This window comes from Seriola dumerili, unplaced genomic scaffold, assembly GCF_002260705.1.
Source record: "Seriola dumerili isolate Sdu_G_001 unplaced genomic scaffold, Sdu_1.0 BDQW01000320.1, whole genome shotgun sequence".
In the NCBI taxonomy this organism is placed as follows: Eukaryota; Metazoa; Chordata; class Actinopteri; order Carangiformes; family Carangidae; genus Seriola; species Seriola dumerili.
The window spans coordinates 25,291-44,170 of NW_019174575.1; the positions used below are offsets into that span (position 1 = coordinate 25,291).

General features: G+C 43.7%; 2 protein-coding genes across 3 annotated transcripts; one reads left to right on the forward strand and one right to left on the reverse strand.

Moving 5' to 3' along the window:
* The first annotated feature begins 1,117 nt into the window (after window positions 1-1,117).
* Window positions 1,118-4,617, forward strand: commd9 (COMM domain containing 9). Of its 2 annotated transcripts, XM_022759150.1 has the most exons (7): window positions 1,118-1,131; window positions 1,722-1,834; window positions 2,828-2,944; window positions 3,206-3,345; window positions 3,734-3,768; window positions 3,934-4,037; window positions 4,160-4,617. In XM_022759150.1, the coding sequence occupies exons 2-7, from the start codon at window positions 1,742-1,744 to the stop codon at window positions 4,295-4,297; spliced, it is 627 nt and encodes a 208-aa protein (XP_022614871.1). In that variant the 5' UTR covers window positions 1,118-1,131; window positions 1,722-1,741; the 3' UTR covers window positions 4,298-4,617. The 2 variants fall into 2 exon arrangements, with proteins under 2 accessions (XP_022614871.1, XP_022614872.1); XM_022759151.1 differs by lacking the exon at window positions 1,118-1,131 and having other exon boundaries at window positions 1,727-1,823.
* fuk (fucokinase) lies at window positions 4,612-16,705 on the reverse strand. Its single transcript, XM_022759147.1, has 23 exons — window positions 16,343-16,705; window positions 15,611-15,762; window positions 14,894-14,944; window positions 14,684-14,809; window positions 14,477-14,549; window positions 13,775-13,872; window positions 13,604-13,684; window positions 13,095-13,214; window positions 12,463-12,634; window positions 11,011-11,117; window positions 10,813-10,914; window positions 10,549-10,722; window positions 10,116-10,189; window positions 9,663-10,018; window positions 8,982-9,216; window positions 8,727-8,893; window positions 8,073-8,300; window positions 7,741-7,884; window positions 7,515-7,634; window positions 7,211-7,398; window positions 6,906-7,005; window positions 5,571-5,794; window positions 4,612-5,312 (listed from the first exon to the last, which is right to left on the reverse strand). Exons 1-23 carry the CDS (start codon window positions 16,428-16,430, stop codon window positions 5,241-5,243), a joined length of 3,252 nt encoding a protein of 1,083 aa, XP_022614868.1. The 5' UTR covers window positions 16,431-16,705; the 3' UTR covers window positions 4,612-5,240.
* Between the last annotated feature and the right edge of the window lie 2,175 nt (window positions 16,706-18,880).

Consider the following 18,880-nt stretch of genomic DNA (forward strand, 5'->3'; position numbering starts at 1 on the left):
GAACAGGACCTGAACCGTGCACGGGGGAGTCTGGGACTCCTCAACTAAAAAGTCCTCCAGCATAGAAATTTGCTGTTAAAAAGAAGCCAGGATCTACTGGACTGTGGGAAGGTGACGAGATCCACAAACAGAGAGAAACCAGGACGTCTGAATCATAAGGTAGGAGAGTCAAGTAATGACTATAACATAGTTAAAATTGTGTTGTGAAAAGGGTCCGGGACCCTATTAGTCCATAGTCTGTGTGAGAAGACTACAGGAATAAAATACTCCGTGCTCACGTTAAAATTGTGAGAGAAGGCCTAAAATAGTTCAGGGAACTATGAAACAGTAAACTGGGTTTACTAATAATAAAATAAATAAATATATATTAAAGTAAAAAAATAAAAAAAAATAAAAAGTTGCAACAGGGAATTGATAGAATATTTTCTGAGTGAGGTGCCTTGATGAGTAACAGAGAGGGAAACCTCACGGTGATAACTGAAGCAGTACTCATCAAACAGGACCAGTTGCTCAGGTGAACTCCAGACAAACTGGTTGGCCACAGATAAGAAAATTGAATTGCAGTAGTTGCTGCTTTAAAGAAAACAATGGTTCAATCACTGGAGATTAACGTTCACAAGGGACCAGGATCACATAAAATTCTTTAAAAAATGGGAAAAGAAATACGAGTTTTCAAGAAAACTAGTAACAAGTGACTGTCAAGAGTTAGTGAAGAGAATAGAAGAAAAGACAAAGGGGAAGCCTACAAAGAGTAAAAGGAGTCTTATGGGTCTTATACAAGCAAGAAACTGGTTAGCAGCAGCCAGGAAAAGGCAAGAAGGAATAAAAAAGGGTAAAGAAGGTAAAAAGACTGAGACAAAGACAGAGACAAAGACTGTAAAGTAACGGCTTTGACTGACAGAGAAGATGACAATGTGGTAGTGAGAAGCCACAGAACAGACATTCCTCTGGGACCAATGCCAGGTCCTCCACCCGACCCAGACCATAGGCAGACAGGATCTGCAGGATACTCTGACTTCAGACAGAACAGACAAGTCCAACAGCTCCTCCACCACCGGCAGCCGCACCCACAGTTACCACAGTAATGCAGAGAGTGGATGAAGGGAGAGATCTGAGATCAGGAAAAGCAGGGTGAGTCTGGAAAATTATAAACCAAAATAAAAGTAATGAAACACATGATAGATCATCGTCCTGGACGCTTGACTAGTGTTCTAGAACATTGTAAACATGTGGAAAGCCATTTTAAAAATAAGAAAAAGCAAAAAAGGGCGAGCCCTCAATAATGCGTCATAAAATTCAAACCGGTCGTTGTCATGAACGAGGAAACTAGTTATTGCGACCAAAACCCTTTTATATCAGGCTGTTAACATATTTATTTCTGCTGTAAAGTTGGACATTTTAACATGGGAGTCTATGGTTTTCACAAATACAGTTTTACTGAATATGCTCAAATATGTCTAATATTCATGAATTTCCTTTGGGAATAAATGAAGTATCTATCTATCTATCTATCTATCTATCTATCTATCTATCCATCTATCTATCTATCTATCCATCTATCCATCTATCCATCTATCTATCTATCTATCTATCTATCTATCTATCTATCTAATCGTTCGTGTTATCCTGTGACTGCTTCTGCTCTGATAATGTTCCATTTCGTTTTCTCACGTTCTTCTTTTTATGTTGTTTTTTGACTTAACTTCATTTCCCATGAGCAGTAGCGGCATCTGTCTGTCACATGACTCACAGGAACGTCACACGTAGACATGGCTGCTACTGTTTCCAGCGAAGATTTCACCAACTTACAGCTTCTTTTAAAGGTACTGATCATGTATGTATTGTAGATGTATTATAGATGTATCGATCCGTGATATCTGGTGTTTTAAAACCTCAGCTTATAAAGTGAAACCGTATCTTAATTATTTTCCTGTTTTCTAAACACATCGCTGAATATCCCACAGGAGTTTACATTAGCCTGCTAGCATGTTAGTTTGCAACTCTGCTAGTAGCCTGTTAGTCTGTTCATCTGTTACTCTGTTATTAGTCTGTTAGCCTGTTATTAGCCTGTTACTCTGTCACTCTGTTAGTCTGCTAGCTTGTTATTAGTCTGTTGGTCTGTTGTTAGTCTGTTAGTTTGCTAGTCTGCTAGCTTGTTATTAGTCTGTTAGCCTGTTGGTCTGTTATTACTCTGTTAGCCTGTTGGTCTGTTATTAGTCTGTTAGCCTGTTGGTCTGTTATTACTCTGTTAGCCTGTTGGTCTGTTATTACTCTGTTAGCCTGTTGGTCTGTTATTACTCTGTTAGCCTGTTGGTCTGTTATTACTCTGTTAGCCTGTTGGTCTGTTATTACTCTGTTAGCCTGTTGGTCTGTTATTAGTCTGTTAGCCTGTTGGTCTGTTGTTAGTCTGTTAGCCTGTTGGTCTGTTGTTAGTCTGTTAGTCTGCTAGCTTGTTATTAGTCTGTTAGCCTGTTATTAGCCTGTTGCTCTGTCACTCTGTTAGCCTGTCTGTTAGCCACTTACTAGTTAGTCAGTCAGTCACTTTATTTTTGAACCATGAGCTACCAAGTTAGTAACTTAACTGCTTCCATGTTTGTGGTTGTAGTGGTATTCTGCCTCCCCTGCTCTTCTAAGAAATGTCATGACGCTCCTCATTCAGTAAAAAGAAAAAAATACAAACCCTTGTCATCGTTGAACAGGACCTAAGAACTGTGGTACTGGACAAATGGCTGAAATGATTCATCAGTTATGAAAAATATCATGAGTTTTGATCCTTTTGTGTTGTAGTTGACCCTGAGCTGACTCTGAGCCGGTTGTGTTTCCTCAGGCTCCGTCTAAAGATGCAGTGAGAGACGTTTGTGTTCAGAGTCACAGAGCTCCGAGTCGCCGGCTCGCCGAGACCACAGCAGCGTCACTCAGCGTCCCAGCAGCCCAGGCTGCACAGGTAACAGACACGTCTCCAGTATCCCTGTGGAACATGTGGGTGAGAGATGTGTCAAGATGTGAGCTCAAAAAGTCTTATTTTCTAAAAACAAGGGGGAACAGAGGTTTTGTATTAACACTGTTTTCATAAACAGTCCCATCCTTCCCACCTTGGATGTACATTAGTCCAAGCACTAGAATAAAATGCAGAGATGTTGGACTACAGAACAAGCAGAACAACCAGAGTTTCCAGTTTGAAGGTGACCAGTTTGTCTCCCTCCAGCTGGTCCAGTCTCTCCACGTCCTGTCTCATCACGTCCTCTTCTACAACCTCAGCTCTCCAGAGCAGATCCTCGCCCTCTTCCCCGACTCCTTCCACTCCAGTCTGAAGAACCTGATCACCAAGATCCTGCTGGAGAACAGGTAGGTCCCCTAAAACTCACAATGAACGCTGTCAGTCCGTTTCCCTCACAGCATGACACTGACATCCAGAAGGTTTCCACCAAGTCTCAAAACACAGTAAGACATCCCCCAAATAATAAAACACAGCAGATGATTTCTTTTTCTCTGGAAGCTGTGGATAAAAATGAAACAACATAATGACAACATAAAACCATTTTCCTCAGCAGATGCATGCTGGGATAGGCTGCAGACCCTCCACTACCCTGAACAGAACTAGTTGTATAACACCCTTATACAAAATGAATGAATGAAATCTGACAAAACCTAATCTGTCAGAAATATTCTTTGTTGATTTTATCAATTACGACAAGCTACAGCCTGTGATGACATCACTTCCTCTGTGTTTCAGTCCAACATGGAGGACAGAAGCTGTCGGTGATCAGAGTGAGTAGAGTTCAGATTCCTTCATTATCTACTGCTGTGTGTGTGTAAGGCTCTAAACTGTGTGTGTGTGTGTGTGTGTGTGTGTGTGGGTGTGTGTGAGTGTGTGTGTGTGTGTGTGTGGGTGTGTGTGAGTGTGTGTGTGTGTGTGTGTGTGTGTGTGTGTAGTCTCTCTGCCTCAGTTGAAGGAGCTGGACTGGAGAGTGGACATGGTGACCGGTTCGGACTCAGTCAGTCGTATGTCGGTCCCGACCTGCCTGGTCCAACTCAAGGTGAGTCTGAACCTGAACCAAGTTTCAGTTCTGTCACTTGAACACAACAGCTTTAAGACATCATCAGGTGTGTCTGTCACATGATCTGTTAAAATCTCACGTGTGTGACGTGTTGATTTCAGATGGAGGATCCGTGTCAGTCGGCAGGCGGTGAGTCGGTTTCCACGGTGACGGTGGAGCTGAGCCGGGAGTCTCTGGACACCATACTGGACGGACTGGGACGCATCAGAGACCAGCTGTCTGTGGTCGCTGGGAAATAAACCTGAACATTTGTCTTTTTTTACAAACTGATACTGATGAAGACGGAACTTCCTGTCGCTGATCTTCAGGCTTCACCATCATCAGAAAGTTTCTCCTGCCAGGCTGAAGGAAAGCTGGTTTATCATTTATTAACCCTGAACTCACGAGTTAATTTATCGTTAATTAATCAGTTCATGATTAATCAGTTCATGTTAACTCATTTCACTTTTAGTAAAAACGCAAAACATTTTGTGCCTAATGCTTAAAAACTGCAAAAATATTACTTTGCAATTCTGTCATTATTTACTTTTTTTGTTCTGAATGTCCGACATCTTTTATTATTTTGACATTTTGTATATTAAATAATTAATCTAAAGAATAATTAAAGGTCTGAGGAGGAAGAAAAGACAACAAGTGTTTCAATTAAAACTCCAGATATTTGTTAAATTTATTCCTTTTTCACATGTGCTGATATGAAAATAAATTTCTCTTCAAAAGACTCAGAGTCAGAATCAAGAGTTGTGACATGTAGCGTTCAGGAAGTCTTCAGACCCCCTCACCGTTTTCATGCTAAAATCATTTCAATTCATTTTTTCTCTCCTCAATCTAAACTCGTCAACACAAAGTGGAAACTGAATTTTACTGATTTTTGAAAATGTATTATAAAGTAAAAACTGAAAAATCACATTGACAGAAGTATTCGGACACTTTAGGTTTGTCTGGATCATCTCTGAGATGAGTCCACCTGTGGTAAACTCACTGGACTCACACCCGTCTACATCAGGTCTGTGAGGAGGGTCTTGGTTAGAGAGGAGACCAAGAAGCTGAAGGTCGCACTGACTGAGCTGCTGAGATCACATCTGTGTCTTTACAGATGAATGTCGGGACGAACAGGATGTTGTGTCGTCTCGAGTCGCCATACGAGTCCTGGGTTAGTAAAAGACTACGGGACAGTCGGTGTCCTCAGGGTGGGGGTAGGACTGTGATGCCGTCCATGTCCAGCTCCACTGAGTGAACACTGAAGTCTCCCAGACCCTGAAACAAACAGTTTCCATGTTGGTAACTAACGAGTCAGAATGAGGCACTTTGTGTTTTTGTCTTCAGTTGGTTGATTTAAAAAAAGAATAAAACTCTGATTTAACATCTACTTTAGTTTGAAGTAGAACAGGAGACATTAGTAACTAGTTGATGGTTGTATTATTATTATTATTATTATTAAAATCATAAAGATTTAACGAGCTGCTTCTGGTTCACTGAGAATTCAAAGCACTAATAAAGTAACGAGATTCGTACCGGCGTGTTGTTGAGGACCTGCAGCACCGCCTGCCGCTGCCGAGGCTCCCGGGTCAGCAGGTAGAGGAAGCCCCCCCCTCCGGCCCCGGCCAGGCTCTGACCCAGGACCAGCGGCCTCAGAGCCTCCATCATGGTTCTGACGGAGGCCGGTTCACAGCCGGGAGCCATCAGCTTCTTCTGCTGCCACGAGCGGTCCAGACACCGACCCAGTCTGGACAGAGAGCCTGGGCACAGGGAGGGAGGTTTGGTGAAAGGGCTGCTGGGAAATGTAGGACATGACGAACTGAAACAGAGAGTCAGAGTCGGTTCGACCGGAGGAGGGTTAAATTTAAAAATGACTGTTGAGGTGTGAAAATCTGTCTGTGGAGTATCAGGTGTGATTCATTCACATGGATCTGGTTTAATAACCTGGTTCAGTTCAACTCTGTAGACATACTGTAGTAATATAAACATTTACATGAATATTAATATATCCATCAATAGACTGGACCCGGCGACAGTCAGAGCGGCAGCCATTTTGTTTTCAGCTCATTGGTCCATCTGTCCCGTTCTCGTGGACACGATCTCTCAGGAACACCCTGAAGGAACTTCTTCACATTTTGCACAAACAGTCACTAGGACTCAAAGGATGAACTAATTAGATTTTGGTGGCTAAAGGTCAAAGGTCAAGGTCAGGGTGACCTCACAAAACACTTTTTTTTAAGTCATAACTCAAGACTTCACAGCAATTATGACAAAGTTTCACACAAATGGTTCATATTTTCCCCGACTCTGGGGATGGAACCTGGAAGTAGTCTGGGTGGCGGAGGAGGAGATTCCAGCTGTTAAAAGCTCCACATCATAAAAATAATCCTGTTACACGCAGCTGAGCGTCTGAGTGAAACCTGGAGGCTGTAATTAAAAACGTTACATCCACATTCATCACGAGGATCTAATGATCAATAAAAGTCTGGTGAGTGTTTTCATTTGGTCGAACCACCACAGAAGAAGAGAAGGGGGGCGGGTCTTTGAATTGAGTGAGACACATGAGCTCCACTGAGAACTACAAAAACTTGAAAAACGAATAAATTATTCTTTATTTTGCAGCATTTCCAGAGTTTACAGGAGTATGTTATTATATATGTGTGTTTTTACTATTGCTACGTAGCTAACGTTAGCATTCACAGCTGTGTTGGAACAGACTGTAGTGGAGTTTAATGGCTGAAGTTCTAACCTCCATGTTTTTATGAAAGATAAAGTGAAGCTGTGTGTCTGTTGTGTGTTGACCTGGTCCACAGTGTTGATCTGTGTGCAGCTGATTCTCCTGTATGAACGTTGTGGTGTTGAACGTCTCACCCTCTGAACACGCTCTGGAACATTCCTCTGAGTTCGCCACCAGCTGCTGGGCGTTCTGGACCATCGAGGGCAGACGGCTGTACCAGCTCCGAACCACATCCTGCACACAGAGCGCCGCCGCCGCCATCATCATCATCATCATCATCATCATCATCATCATCATCATCATCATCATCAGGTTTAGGACTTATAAAATGTTAATTAGAATATCATCAAATCATCCATTTAAACAAGCGTCTTCTTCATGACCTGTTATTAGACGGTTTGGTCTCCATGGAAACACAGACAGACAGACTGAAACTTACCTGCAGCAGGTTTCGAGCCAGACGGGTTTTTCCGGTGTAGACCAGCAGGAGGTGCTGCTCCAGAGACACCAGGAAGTCCTCTGGAGGGCTGAGACGTTCCACTTCTACCTGCAGGGGCAGAGACGCTCTGGAACGACCCACCTTAACTCCGCCCACCAGACCTCCCACCTGGTCCTGCCAGCCTCCACCTGGAGAGGAGAAGAAGAAGAAGACGAGAGGCAGCACACTGGCTTCAGTTCCTCATGAGGAAGTTAAAATCAGTCTCAGATCCTTCAGGTTTTCAGAGACGCAGGTTCAGACCGACCTGTGGTGAGAATCTGCTCCAGGTACAGGATGGCGTGGATGAGGGAGTCTGTGTTGTAGGTTCGTCCGGTACATCTGTAGACTGCAGCCAACAGCGCCCCCGCCAGGATACTGCTGGTCCCTGCAGGACAAGGTCACAAGTTAACAGGTCTGGTAGTTAACAGGTTTGTTTTCTATATTTTCACAATAAAACTCCAGTGTTTTGGTCATGTGTTGTTGTTTCTCACCCAGTCCAGATCCGGTGGGCAGCACTGACCAGCTGTGGAGCTCCACCCCTCCCCCCCACCTCTGCATCAGCTGATGCCCCAGAGAATGCTGGGAGGAGAGGGAAACCAGGCCGCTGCACACACACACCGCCTTCAGCAGAGCTCCTGTACACACACACACACACACACACACACACACACACACACACACAGCAGGTGGAACAGGTGTGGGGGGTGGAGCTATGAGGGAAAACAACTGTTCCAGAATAATTTACGGTATGTGACATAATAACAGGAAGTGATAAGACTTTTGCTTTGAAGAAAAAGTAAACAGTAAACAGTCCATCTCCTACCAGGTGCGTGCGGCTGACAGTAGTCCCTCAGGTCATCCAGGCTGTTGCACACTGTCTCCATGGAAACCCCACTCTCCCGCCCTCCGGCGTAGCTGACCAGCAGGAGGCGGGGCTCTGCGATGCGACGGGCTCTGGCACCGATGGGACGCTTCCCATCGACCCTCACGGCGGCGTTGGTCACAGAGCCGCCGTGCTCAAAGGCGATGGGAGGTGTGTCACTCCACCCGCCTGAAACACACGGAGGAGGCTGTTCAACGTGTCAGTGAAACATGATTTCTCCAACCTCTGCAACCATACATGAATGCACCACTTTGTTCCCAGTCTTTATGCTAAGCTAAACTAGCTGTTCCCCATTCCTAGTCTTTAACCTAAGCTAAGCTAACTCTCCCTCTCACAAAACTTCTAGCTTTGCCATTATCTGATTCTTCTCGATCACGCCTCTTCAAAACTGATTAAACTGTTTTTTTATATTATTTATTTTCTGTTAATTTCAGTTTTTTCTAAATTGAACTAGGAACATTTTCAGTTTTGACACTTTTGAATTTTAATATTTTGTCAAATTTGTCACGATTAACTAACTGAATATTTTGTTTTGTTTTGGACTCTTGTCGTCTGTGATATTGTGACTGTTTTTCTAACATCCACTGGACTCACCTGCCAGGTCCAGTCTGGCCGGACACTCCACTTCCTGCCACTCCTCGAGGGGCGGAACTTCACCCTGACCAATGGAGATGAACCTCTGTGATGACATCACAGCCTGTCGCAGCAGCACCTGTCCGGCGCCCTCGTAGTGCCTCGCCGCCCGCACCAGCAGGTCTGGCCTGTGGGGGGGGCGGTCACAGGAAACACAGCTCATTATCTGACGACCAATAGGAAAACACTGAATCAAACCCAGAGAGTGACACTCACCTGCTGAGCCAATCAACTCTCTGCATTGACAGGGCCTGGACTCCGCCCCTCAAGTTACCCTCCTCCAACAGGAGGTAGGCGGAGCTCCAGGCTTCGTTAGCCGCAGGTCCACTCCTCAGACCTCCCCTCCCCCCCGCCATACACACCAGCACATCAGAGATACACGAGAGACAGCGCGCAGCCACGTCCAGCTCTGCACCTGGCTCCGCCCCCTGCTCCCTGCTCCCTGCTGCAACTGAAAAAAGAGCCAACATATTCATCTGTGATGTTTACAGCTGCTGGTCACAGGCTGTAAATAAAGATGGACGTCACCCACAGGTTTCTGAAGAGCGGTTTTGAAACTCAGCTGCACCATCGCCATCTTGGCAGTGTCTGACTCCGCCCCTAACTCCCTGCTAATCCAAAAATGGTCAAAGAGGAGGGGCCTGTGTGGAGCTGAGACTTTGGTGCATGCCGGTTTAATAACTGCAGCAAACATACGCCACCGTTAGCATCGTTAGCACAACTGGGCGTCTTGCTCGTAGGCTAACCTGAGGCTAATTGTTTTGCTGGGTAATTAGCTGGCTAACGAGCTAAGCTAACATGCCAGAATCCATTATGCCAGGCTCCAGGCTGTAACTCTGTATCTTTAAAGAAACAAAGAAGAAGAAGAATCCAGTTAGTATAAAAATCATGACTCACTGTTGTCCAGTGTCTCCAGCAGCGCCCCCTGCTGGCCTCCCAGCACCGCTGCCCTGAAGCAAGGCAGCAGGCAGACGTCTGTCTGACTCATCAGGGCATCAAACACTCTCCTCCTCCCCACCAGGAACAGTAACTCCTCCCTCCACTGCAGCTCTGCATTCTGCTGGGTGAGTGACAGCACCTCCTTCAACGACAGCCTCCACGCCTCCCTCCACCTCCGCGGGCAGCCGCCTCCCCCCAGCAGCCAGCCGACGCCTCCGTCCAGACCCACAGCACCTCCTCTGGGGTGGAGCACCGGGAAGAGACGAGCCTCCAGGAGGGAGTGCCGTTCTCCTCTGACCCACAACTCCTCCGGCCTGAGAGGAGAAAGGAGGAGAGGAGAGGAGGCACCAGTGAACTGAACATCAGCTGTTCTGCTCCTCATCCTTCAACATTTCAAAATAAAAGTCTTACTGTATTCCTGTCCTGCTGTAGAAGAGACTCCATCTCTGGTTGAGGAAGGAGGCATTACTGTCATCAGAGGAGACCTGAGGAGGAGGAGGAGGAGGAGGAGGAGGAAGAACAGATTGATTTACATCACATCTTCATGTCTCAGTCCTGTGGTCTCTGTCTTTAGAAGGTGATGATGCTCTTCGATATGAGACTCTGAAATGTATTGAATTTCCTTTTGAAGAAGAGGAGCCATTAGTCAAGTGCAGCTGGTTTAACAGACGTGTCGCACCTCCAGATAAATTCTCCTCTCATGTCATTAACCATCTCATGAACTTTCAGGCTCATGTTTGAGTTCATGCTTCATTCAAACAGACATTTTGTTGAACGTTTGTTTTATTGAACTTTATTTCTTCATCACATCAGAAGTAACGGAGAGAAGTGAAAGTGTTTTTACCTCCAGGTCGTCCTGCGCTCCCATCACTGTGTAGACGTTCAGCTTCAACTCCCCCAGCTCGATGCGATGTCCCTGGATGATGATGTCATCGGCCAGTTTCAGCTGCCGGATGCTCTGTGATGTTGGCGACTCGAGACCCGACAGTAAACAACCTGAGGGGACGACCAGAGGCCCCTGGTGAAGAGGACAGAGGTCAGAGGTCACGACGCTGGTTAGATCAAAAAACCTTAAAGTTGCATGAAGTGATGCTGGGAAACTCCTCACCTGTAGGTGGCAGTGCTGCACTACTGCTCCGGTCGCCACGGCAACATCTCCCTCCATGACACTGTTGATCACCAGAGCTCCTTTACTCACCTCACTCTCTCTCTGACGGGAAACAGGAAGTTGGGCGGCGTTAGTGAAAGTCACAGAGGACCTGATTGAGGACATTTCTAATGAGGATGCTGAGGAACAGGAAGTCACCTGGATGTGAGAGAGAGTGTTTCTGTCCGTCCGGACACAGGTGAGTCGGTCCACATGCTGCTTCCCAGAAAGAGTCAGGTAGTCATAGTGACCGCCGGGGACGTACTCTGTGCGGACGAGAGGCAAGGACAGACATGGAGTACTGAAACCAGCTGATGCTAGACTGAAAACAGATGACACTAGACTGATACTAGGCTGACACCAGCTGACACTAGACTGAAACCAGATGACACAAGACTGGACCCAGCTGACACTAGACTGAAATCAGCTAACCCTAGACTGAAACCAGATGACACAAGACTGACACTAGACTGACATCAGCTGAAACTAGACTGAAACCAGATGACACAAGACTGGAACCAGCTGACACTAGACTGAAATCAGCTGACACTAGACTGAAATCAGCTGACACTAAACTGAAATCAGCTGATGCTAGACTGATACTAGACTGAAATCAGCTGACACTAAACTGAAACCAGATGACACTAGACTGAAACTAGACTGAAACCAGATGACACAAGACTGGACCCAGCTGACACTAGACTGACACCAGCGGACACTAGACTGATACTAGACTGCAATCAGCTGACACTAAACTGAAATCAGCTGATGCTAGACTGATACTAGGCTGACACAAGACTGGAACCAGCTGACACTAGACTGAACTCAGCTGACACTAGACTGAAACCAGATGACGCTAGACTGATACTAGACTGAATCCAGCTGACCCTAGACTGAAACCAGATGACACAAGACTGGACCCAGCTGACACTAGACTGACACCAGCTGACACTAGCCTGATACTAGACTGAAATCAGCTGACACTAAACTGAAACCAGCTGATGCTAGACTGATACTAGACTGACACAAGACTGGAACCAGCTGACACTAAACTGAAACCAGATGACACTAGACTGATACTAGACTGAAACCAGCTGACACTAGACTGAAACCAGATGACAAGACTGGAACCAGCTGACACTAGACTGAAACCAGCTGACGCTAGACTGAAACCAGATGACACAAAACTGACACTAGACTGACATCAGCTGAAACTAGACGGAAACCAGATGACACAAGACTGGACCCAGCTGACGCTAGACTGAAACCAGATGACACAAAACTGACACTAGACTGAAACCAGCTGACACTAGACTGAAACCAGATGACACAAGACTGGACCCAGCTGACACTAGACTGATACTAGACTGAAATCAGCTGACACTAGACTGACATCAGCTGAATAAAGTCAGTTTGTGGTCGAGTTAATAAAGAAAAGACGGACTCTTCACGAATCAAGCACAGATTTTGTTCATCCAGAGACTCCATCATATCACTGCCAACAGAGCCACCACTGTCCACAAGGGGGCACTGTTTTTGTACAGCATTAGAGCCTCATAGGAATCAATGGAGTCCCAGTTTACCCACATGTAATAGAGGACAGACACCCACCCACTCTGAGTGGAGTCCCTCTGAGGATCCTCCACAGCTCCGTCCTGCCCCCCCTCACTGTGGCCCCCTGTGGTCCAACAGCTGAACTGCAGCCGACTCTCTCCTCACTCACAAACTGATCCTGAGTCAGATCTGAGCAGAGACACTTCAACACGTCCAGGAAGAGCGAGATCTGAGGAACGACAGCAACAACAATCTTCTAAACAAGAACCATTTGATATTTTAATAAAATCCTCTGGTTCTATAAAAAACATGTTTTATGTCACTAAAAGTTTTTATTCTTATACTGCAATGAAAATAAAGGACACCAATGTCTGCCTGGACATCAGGATAACACACAAACTCTATGTGTACCTACACACAGGGATTTTCAGGAAATGACGATAGGAACATAATTAAAATGTGTTTGTTGCTCATCTCCCTGAATATAATATCATTCATGATACAGACTCAACAATAACAATCGACCTTGAAGAGAAAATGAAGAAAGTTGTTTTTGGTTCAGACCTATAGACTCAATACTTTTAACTGATACTGAATCTGAAAACAGCTGAAATTAAAGCGATCGAATCAGGGAATTGGGATGAATATGTGATCAGAGAGAAAGAGGGCAGACTGATAGAGACAGGCACCTGCAGGGGCGGAGCTCCAGAGTCCAGGCCCAGGTAGGTGCAGCCGTCCAGAGGAGGAGAGACGTGAGTCTGCAACAACTTCTCTGATACAGACCTGCTGAAGAAGACCGGACCTGACACCTGCAGACACACAGATCACATCTGGATTGAGTCAGTTCATTTTAACACACATAAGTCACATTTAAATGTCAACACAGCGTAAAGATCAGATTTCAATTAAGATTTCAACATTTTCAAAATAACACAAACATATCAAATCTGTTTTAAAGACTTCAAAGGTTCTAAAATTACTTGTGGTGTTATTGAGCCATAAAGATACTTTCACATTACAGTGGTGAAGTTTGAAGAGCTTCCTGTTGGGACTTCTACCACTGGAGGTGAATAAAATCACATTCGAAACTTACAAAACAGTGATGTCGTGGTCCTGACTGTGATTTTGAGTGAACTGGGCCTTTAAGAGAATGAAAATGTCTTCAGGACCAAAAGGTATGTTTGATTTTACTGCTCACCAGAGGCACGTTCCCATCAGGCATCACAGCTTGTTGAATCTGCTCCTTTGTCCCTTTGTAGATGATGTCTCTGACCTGACCCTGGGAGACAAAACAAACGCACCTTCAGTCCCACTCGGGTCAAAGATATAAAACCAAAATCCATGACATAAGTTTAAATATAGTCAGCACCTGTTGGTCCAACAGGTAGACTCCGTGACTGGCTGCATAGGAGACATCACCTGGTAACGCCAGAACACGAACACCAGAGAAACCCTTCCAGGAAAGAGCTAACACACACACACACACACACACACACACACACACACACACACACACACACACACACACACACATTACTAATAATCACAGTTTGTTTTGTGGCCACAGAGAGAACTGGATTCTGGGACGGGCGGACGGCACATGAATCCTCCAACAAGGAGCAGCATGACTGATTAAAGATGTGAGTGAAACAACAATTCAAGTTAATTTTATTTGTTAAGCCCAAAACCACAAATTTACCTTGAAGGTTTTACAATGTTCAACACCCACCAAAGAAAAACTTCAAAATAAAACTTTAAGAAATAATGGAAGAAATATTTTTACTGCCCACAGAATAAATAAGATAGATAGATAGATAGATAGATAGATAGATAGATAGATAGAAAGAGATAGATAGATAGACAGAGAAGTGTCCAGTAGCTCATTATTAAAAATAAAGTAAAAAATACATAACTCAATAATAATAAATAAATAAATAATAAAAGTTAATAGTAAACTGTCTGTAGTTCCAGTCTGTAGTAGTCCAGCTGTATGCAGTGATTCAGTCAGAGTATTATAAGTGTTAATCTGTGCAGTAACAGTTAGTTAGTTAGTTAGTTAGTTAATACTAACCAAAGTCTGGAGGGATGGTGAGGATCATGTCGGTGCTGCAGACCCAGACACCAGGAGGAGAACCGGGACAGACCTGAGTCAAAAACACAAAACCAACAGTAAACTGACGTGGCCCCAACAAACAGGCCTGTGCTGCAGTTCTGACTTGTGTAATATAACGTAAGATGTGCAGCTCTCTGTGTAAGAAGTGATGAAGACTAAGCAGACCTGGGTACTGAGGCAGTCCAGCAGCAGGTCCAGACAGCAGACCGGAGCCTGGACTCTCTGGTCCGGTCTCTCTGGAGGCAGCCAGCAGAACGCTCTGCTGCAGGAGCTCCAGGGAAAGTCCCGCCCCTGCAGCAACAACAAACAGCTGTGAGCACCAGGAAGTACAAACAAAAACATCTGTAGAACAAAACATACAACAGCTGGACTCACTGTGTGGAGGATGAGGATGTGAGCATCATCCAGGACGTCGGCTGTCACCACCTGAAGATACAGAAAAGGAAACTTACGTTCTTTGAACCATCACGTATAGATGTGAACTTCAGGTGGTCTGATTATTGATTATTGATAAGACACGAGTTTAAACTCCCGAAGATCAAATTCTTTATTTATCTACATCTCAGACACATAAGGATAATGAGAAAATGTCTCTTACAGGATTACAATCAGGAGACGTGGTTAGAAAAGTAATTAAATCTCATATTTCTGTCCATGAACCCAAACAACTCTTTACCAAAGAGAGAGACTGAGGCAACTTTAAACACCTGGATAAGCACATTTAGAGACTAATTCTATCTTTTGGAAGAAGTTTAAATGGAAACTAATTAATAATTATTAAATTATAATAAAATAAAACTGACAACAAGGTACTTCCGGACACTACAAATAACAGCACACTTCATTTTCCATTTTTTCCACAGAATATTTGTCTGTTTTCAAAAACTTTCAAGACCTTGATTTTCTTTTCTCAAATTCACAACCTTTCATTGTCAGATGTAATTAAGATTATTGTTATTTTATTGAGATTAGCAGAGAAAAGTTTTATTTTTCACTTTTCCAGATTAATCGTTTTAAACGGTTCTAATATCACAGATCAAACCAGATTAATCAGTCTAACCAGTACAGCCCAGTCTAACCAGTGTCACTCACAGTGTGTCCGGCTCTGTTGCTCAGGTGTTCAGCAGCGACCAGTAGAGCGTTCAGCGTCGCCCCCCCACTGCCCAGCGGCTCCTGGCGGTCCCGCACTGTCAAAACCAACGCACCCTCCCACAGAGAGCCACGCTGCTGCCGCAACTCCAGCTCTGACACACACACACACACACACACACAAATTTCATTCAAACAGTTTTATGCTTTTTGGATGATCTTAATGTCAATTAAATATTATTTTAAATAATAATAATAACATTTTTATGCTCACGAGCTTTTTGGCCTGTCCCTCTGTGTGATTGTTCTAATTCAGCAGGACTTTTAATTTGTAAAATGTATGAAAACTGTTAAGGTTTCTTTTTTTTCTTTTTTTACAGTGAACTAAATGTTGTTAAAATGTTTGATTTGACACCTGGATCATTCATAAGGAAAACTGTTGGTGAATTTATTGCAAAAAAAAATACATTTCCTTGTCAGAAATGTCAGCCATCTTGGAAATTGTGGCCACCTTGATTATTTTAGTGGCTAACTTGTTTTGCCTAAATAATTCTACTCCAGGAGGATTTGTCCCCAGTTTAGTGCTTGTACCCATATTCGACAGTCTCCCCTGATATATGCGGTTATCTGCTGTGGTATAATAGTGAAACCGCTCTCCGTCCATCGGCGCCACCTTCAGGCCGCTCGGCGTAACTGCAGAGGACGAAGATCGTAGAATGAGCAGATGATCCTCACCTCTCTGGAAGGAGTAGACGCTGTCTTTGTGCTGGCAGGTCAGGACCACCACCGTCCACCTGAACCCGCCGCTGCTGCTGCCCGACATCTTCTCTCCCGACGGCTCACTGCTGGATAAAACGTGCTAACGTCATACTGAACACTGCAGTTACACTCGGGGGCTGTTTGAACGTTAGCAAGAATAACTACGACGAGACGGATCCCCGCCGACAACAGACACACACAGGAGGCAGCGCGGAGGTAAACCTAACGGACCCCTGTCAGTTTAACCTGCTGTCCGACGATAAATGACCCGTAATGTAAAACTTCATATGGAGAGGAAATAAATAAAGACGTTGTTGCCCGTTTCCTGTTTGTTCGACCGTTTAGCTTAGTTATGACCGCGCGGGATGCCGTAGGCTGAAACCCGTTGCGTTTCATTCCTACCTTTGGACCTCTCGACGAGGCGGTTAGTTAACCGTCAAATAACACTGTTGTTGAGCGGCAGTGAAAATATTTCTGAAGAGTTTCTGTAACTGTTGATTAAAGTCAAACGACTGAAACCGAACGTTAAATATCACAGAGGAGAGTTTTAGTTTTACCTTAATAATGTACAGCTAATGAGTTAAATAAAGCTGTGTGATTTCTGTACCGGAACGTCCCGGGGAGGCGGAGCCTGGATCTAAACAGGAGTACTCAGATAGAAGTTACGATGTCACAGTGTAGAAATACTTACAACTTACACTTAATATGATAAATGAATGAATGATAAAAATGTCGCCGTTTTTCACCATTTACGTCACCATGGTAACTTGAACCGCTAAGAAAAGTCATAGTGCACCATTCCCGATTTAGCCGCACGTGTTGATGTATACTGTCAGGGTTTTCTCAAAGCTGCGGGACTAGCTACCGGCCGACATTCTGTACGGAAGAAGAATACCAATAAGAACAAGTATGTAGGATTGTAATATAATAACAACTGGAGGATAGAGGACAGGAAGGAGAGAGAGGCACACAGCCTGGCGCTCGTGTGCATGAGAGATTTTTATGAAAAGCTTTCTTATAGTATTTCTGATTATTTTTAATCCACTCGTTTTTACATTTTATTCATCTTTTGTTCCATATTCCTGCCTGTTTATTCAGAAAACACTGTTTTATTGTTTTCTTTTGTAAAGCTGGTTTTCATAAGTGCCATACAAGCAAACTTTATTATGGTTACCTGCCCTATAGTGTGTTTATCTACACCTGTAGTGCATACACGTATTCATATCCAGCTGTTTAATCAGTATATAATGTCTTATACCAGCACTTTTCCCTCTTACACTCACACTACATATTCACACTTGTACCAGCAACTGCCGCCTGTAGCTGCTGCACATGCTGTATTTCATAGTGTATTCATATATAACCCTCACTGTTATTTATATATCTGTACATATGCACATTACTCTGCACTTTACTACTGTTTGCAGTTAGAGAACAATTTGTACTTTTTCTAATGTACCGCAATGACAATAAAGTTGAATGTAAATCTAAAAGTGATCTAAAATAAAAAAAATAAAGCACAGTTCATATCTGATCCTTGCAGATTTTATTATTACTAAACTTCAGCTGTTGAAAAATGTTTCCAAGAAGGCAGTGGGGTGAATTATATCTGAGGAAGAATGGACAACAATATGGGGGCACCTATGGAAGTGTACCAGCTCACAGAAATGGAGGGAGTTTGGCTGGAAGACCCGGTAAAGTTTTTTATTTCACTCTTCACTTCTGAGAAATCCCGCTGTGATAATAATCTTCCTCTTTGCTGGAGAAAGTGTAAATTAATTGCAAACTATAACAATATTTTCTGGGACAGTCCTTCATCAGAGACTACAGGAAAAAGAAACACAAAACATTTTAAACATTAAACAACATCTTTTATTCTTTTCTATATATGGAAACTTTGTTAAAAGAAATCTGAGATCTGATATACAAACAGTATATTTAGAGAGAGATCAGCACTTTTTCCCTCTTTACACTCACACTACATAATTCACACTTGTACCAGCAACTGCCGCTGTAGCTGCTGCACATGCTGTATTTCATAGTGTATTCATATATAACCCTCACTGTTTATTTATATATCTGTATTAATCACATTACTCTGCACTTTAACTATGTTTGCAGTTACGAGAACAATTTGTACTTTTTCTAATGTACCGCAATGACAATAAAGTTTGAATGTAAATCTAAAAGTGATCTAAAATAAAAATAAAAGCACAGTTCAATATTGATCCTTGCAGATTTTATTATTATAAACTTCAGCTGTTGAAAAATGTTTCCAAGAAGGCAGTGGGCTGAATTATATCTGAGGAAGAATGGACAAACAATATGGGGGCACCTATGGAAGTTGTACCAGCTCACAGAAATTGGAGGAAGTTTGGCTGGAAGACCCGGTAAAGTTTTTTATTTCACTCTTCACTTCTGAGAAATCCCGCTGTGATAATAATCTTCCTCTTTGCTGGAGAAAGTGTAAATTAATTTGCAACTATAACAATATTTTTCTTGGGACAGTCCTTC

Bases quoted from the DNA above. Each gene is read 5' to 3' on its own strand.
- commd9 (XM_022759150.1), top strand. From the start codon at position 1,742: ATGACTCACAGGAACGTCACACGTAGACATGGCTGCTACTGTTTCCAG. The intron at 1,835-2,827 runs GTATGTATTGTA...GTGTTTCCTCAG, and splicing joins CTTTTAAAGGTACTGATCAT to GCTCCGTCTAAAGATGCAGT. The intron at 4,038-4,159 runs GTGAGTCTGAAC...TGTTGATTTCAG, and splicing joins CCTGCCTGGTCCAACTCAAG to ATGGAGGATCCGTGTCAGTC.
- fuk (XM_022759147.1), bottom strand. From the start codon at position 16,430: ATGTCGGGCAGCAGCAGCGGCGGGTTCAGGTGGACGGTGGTGGTCCTG. The intron at 7,885-8,072 runs GTAGGAGATGGA...GTGTGTGTACAG, and splicing joins CTGTCAGCCGCACGCACCTG to GAGCTCTGCTGAAGGCGGTG. The intron at 5,795-6,905 runs GTGAGACGTTCA...CCCTGTGCCCAG, and splicing joins TTCCAGAGCGTGTTCAGAGG to GCTCTCTGTCCAGACTGGGT.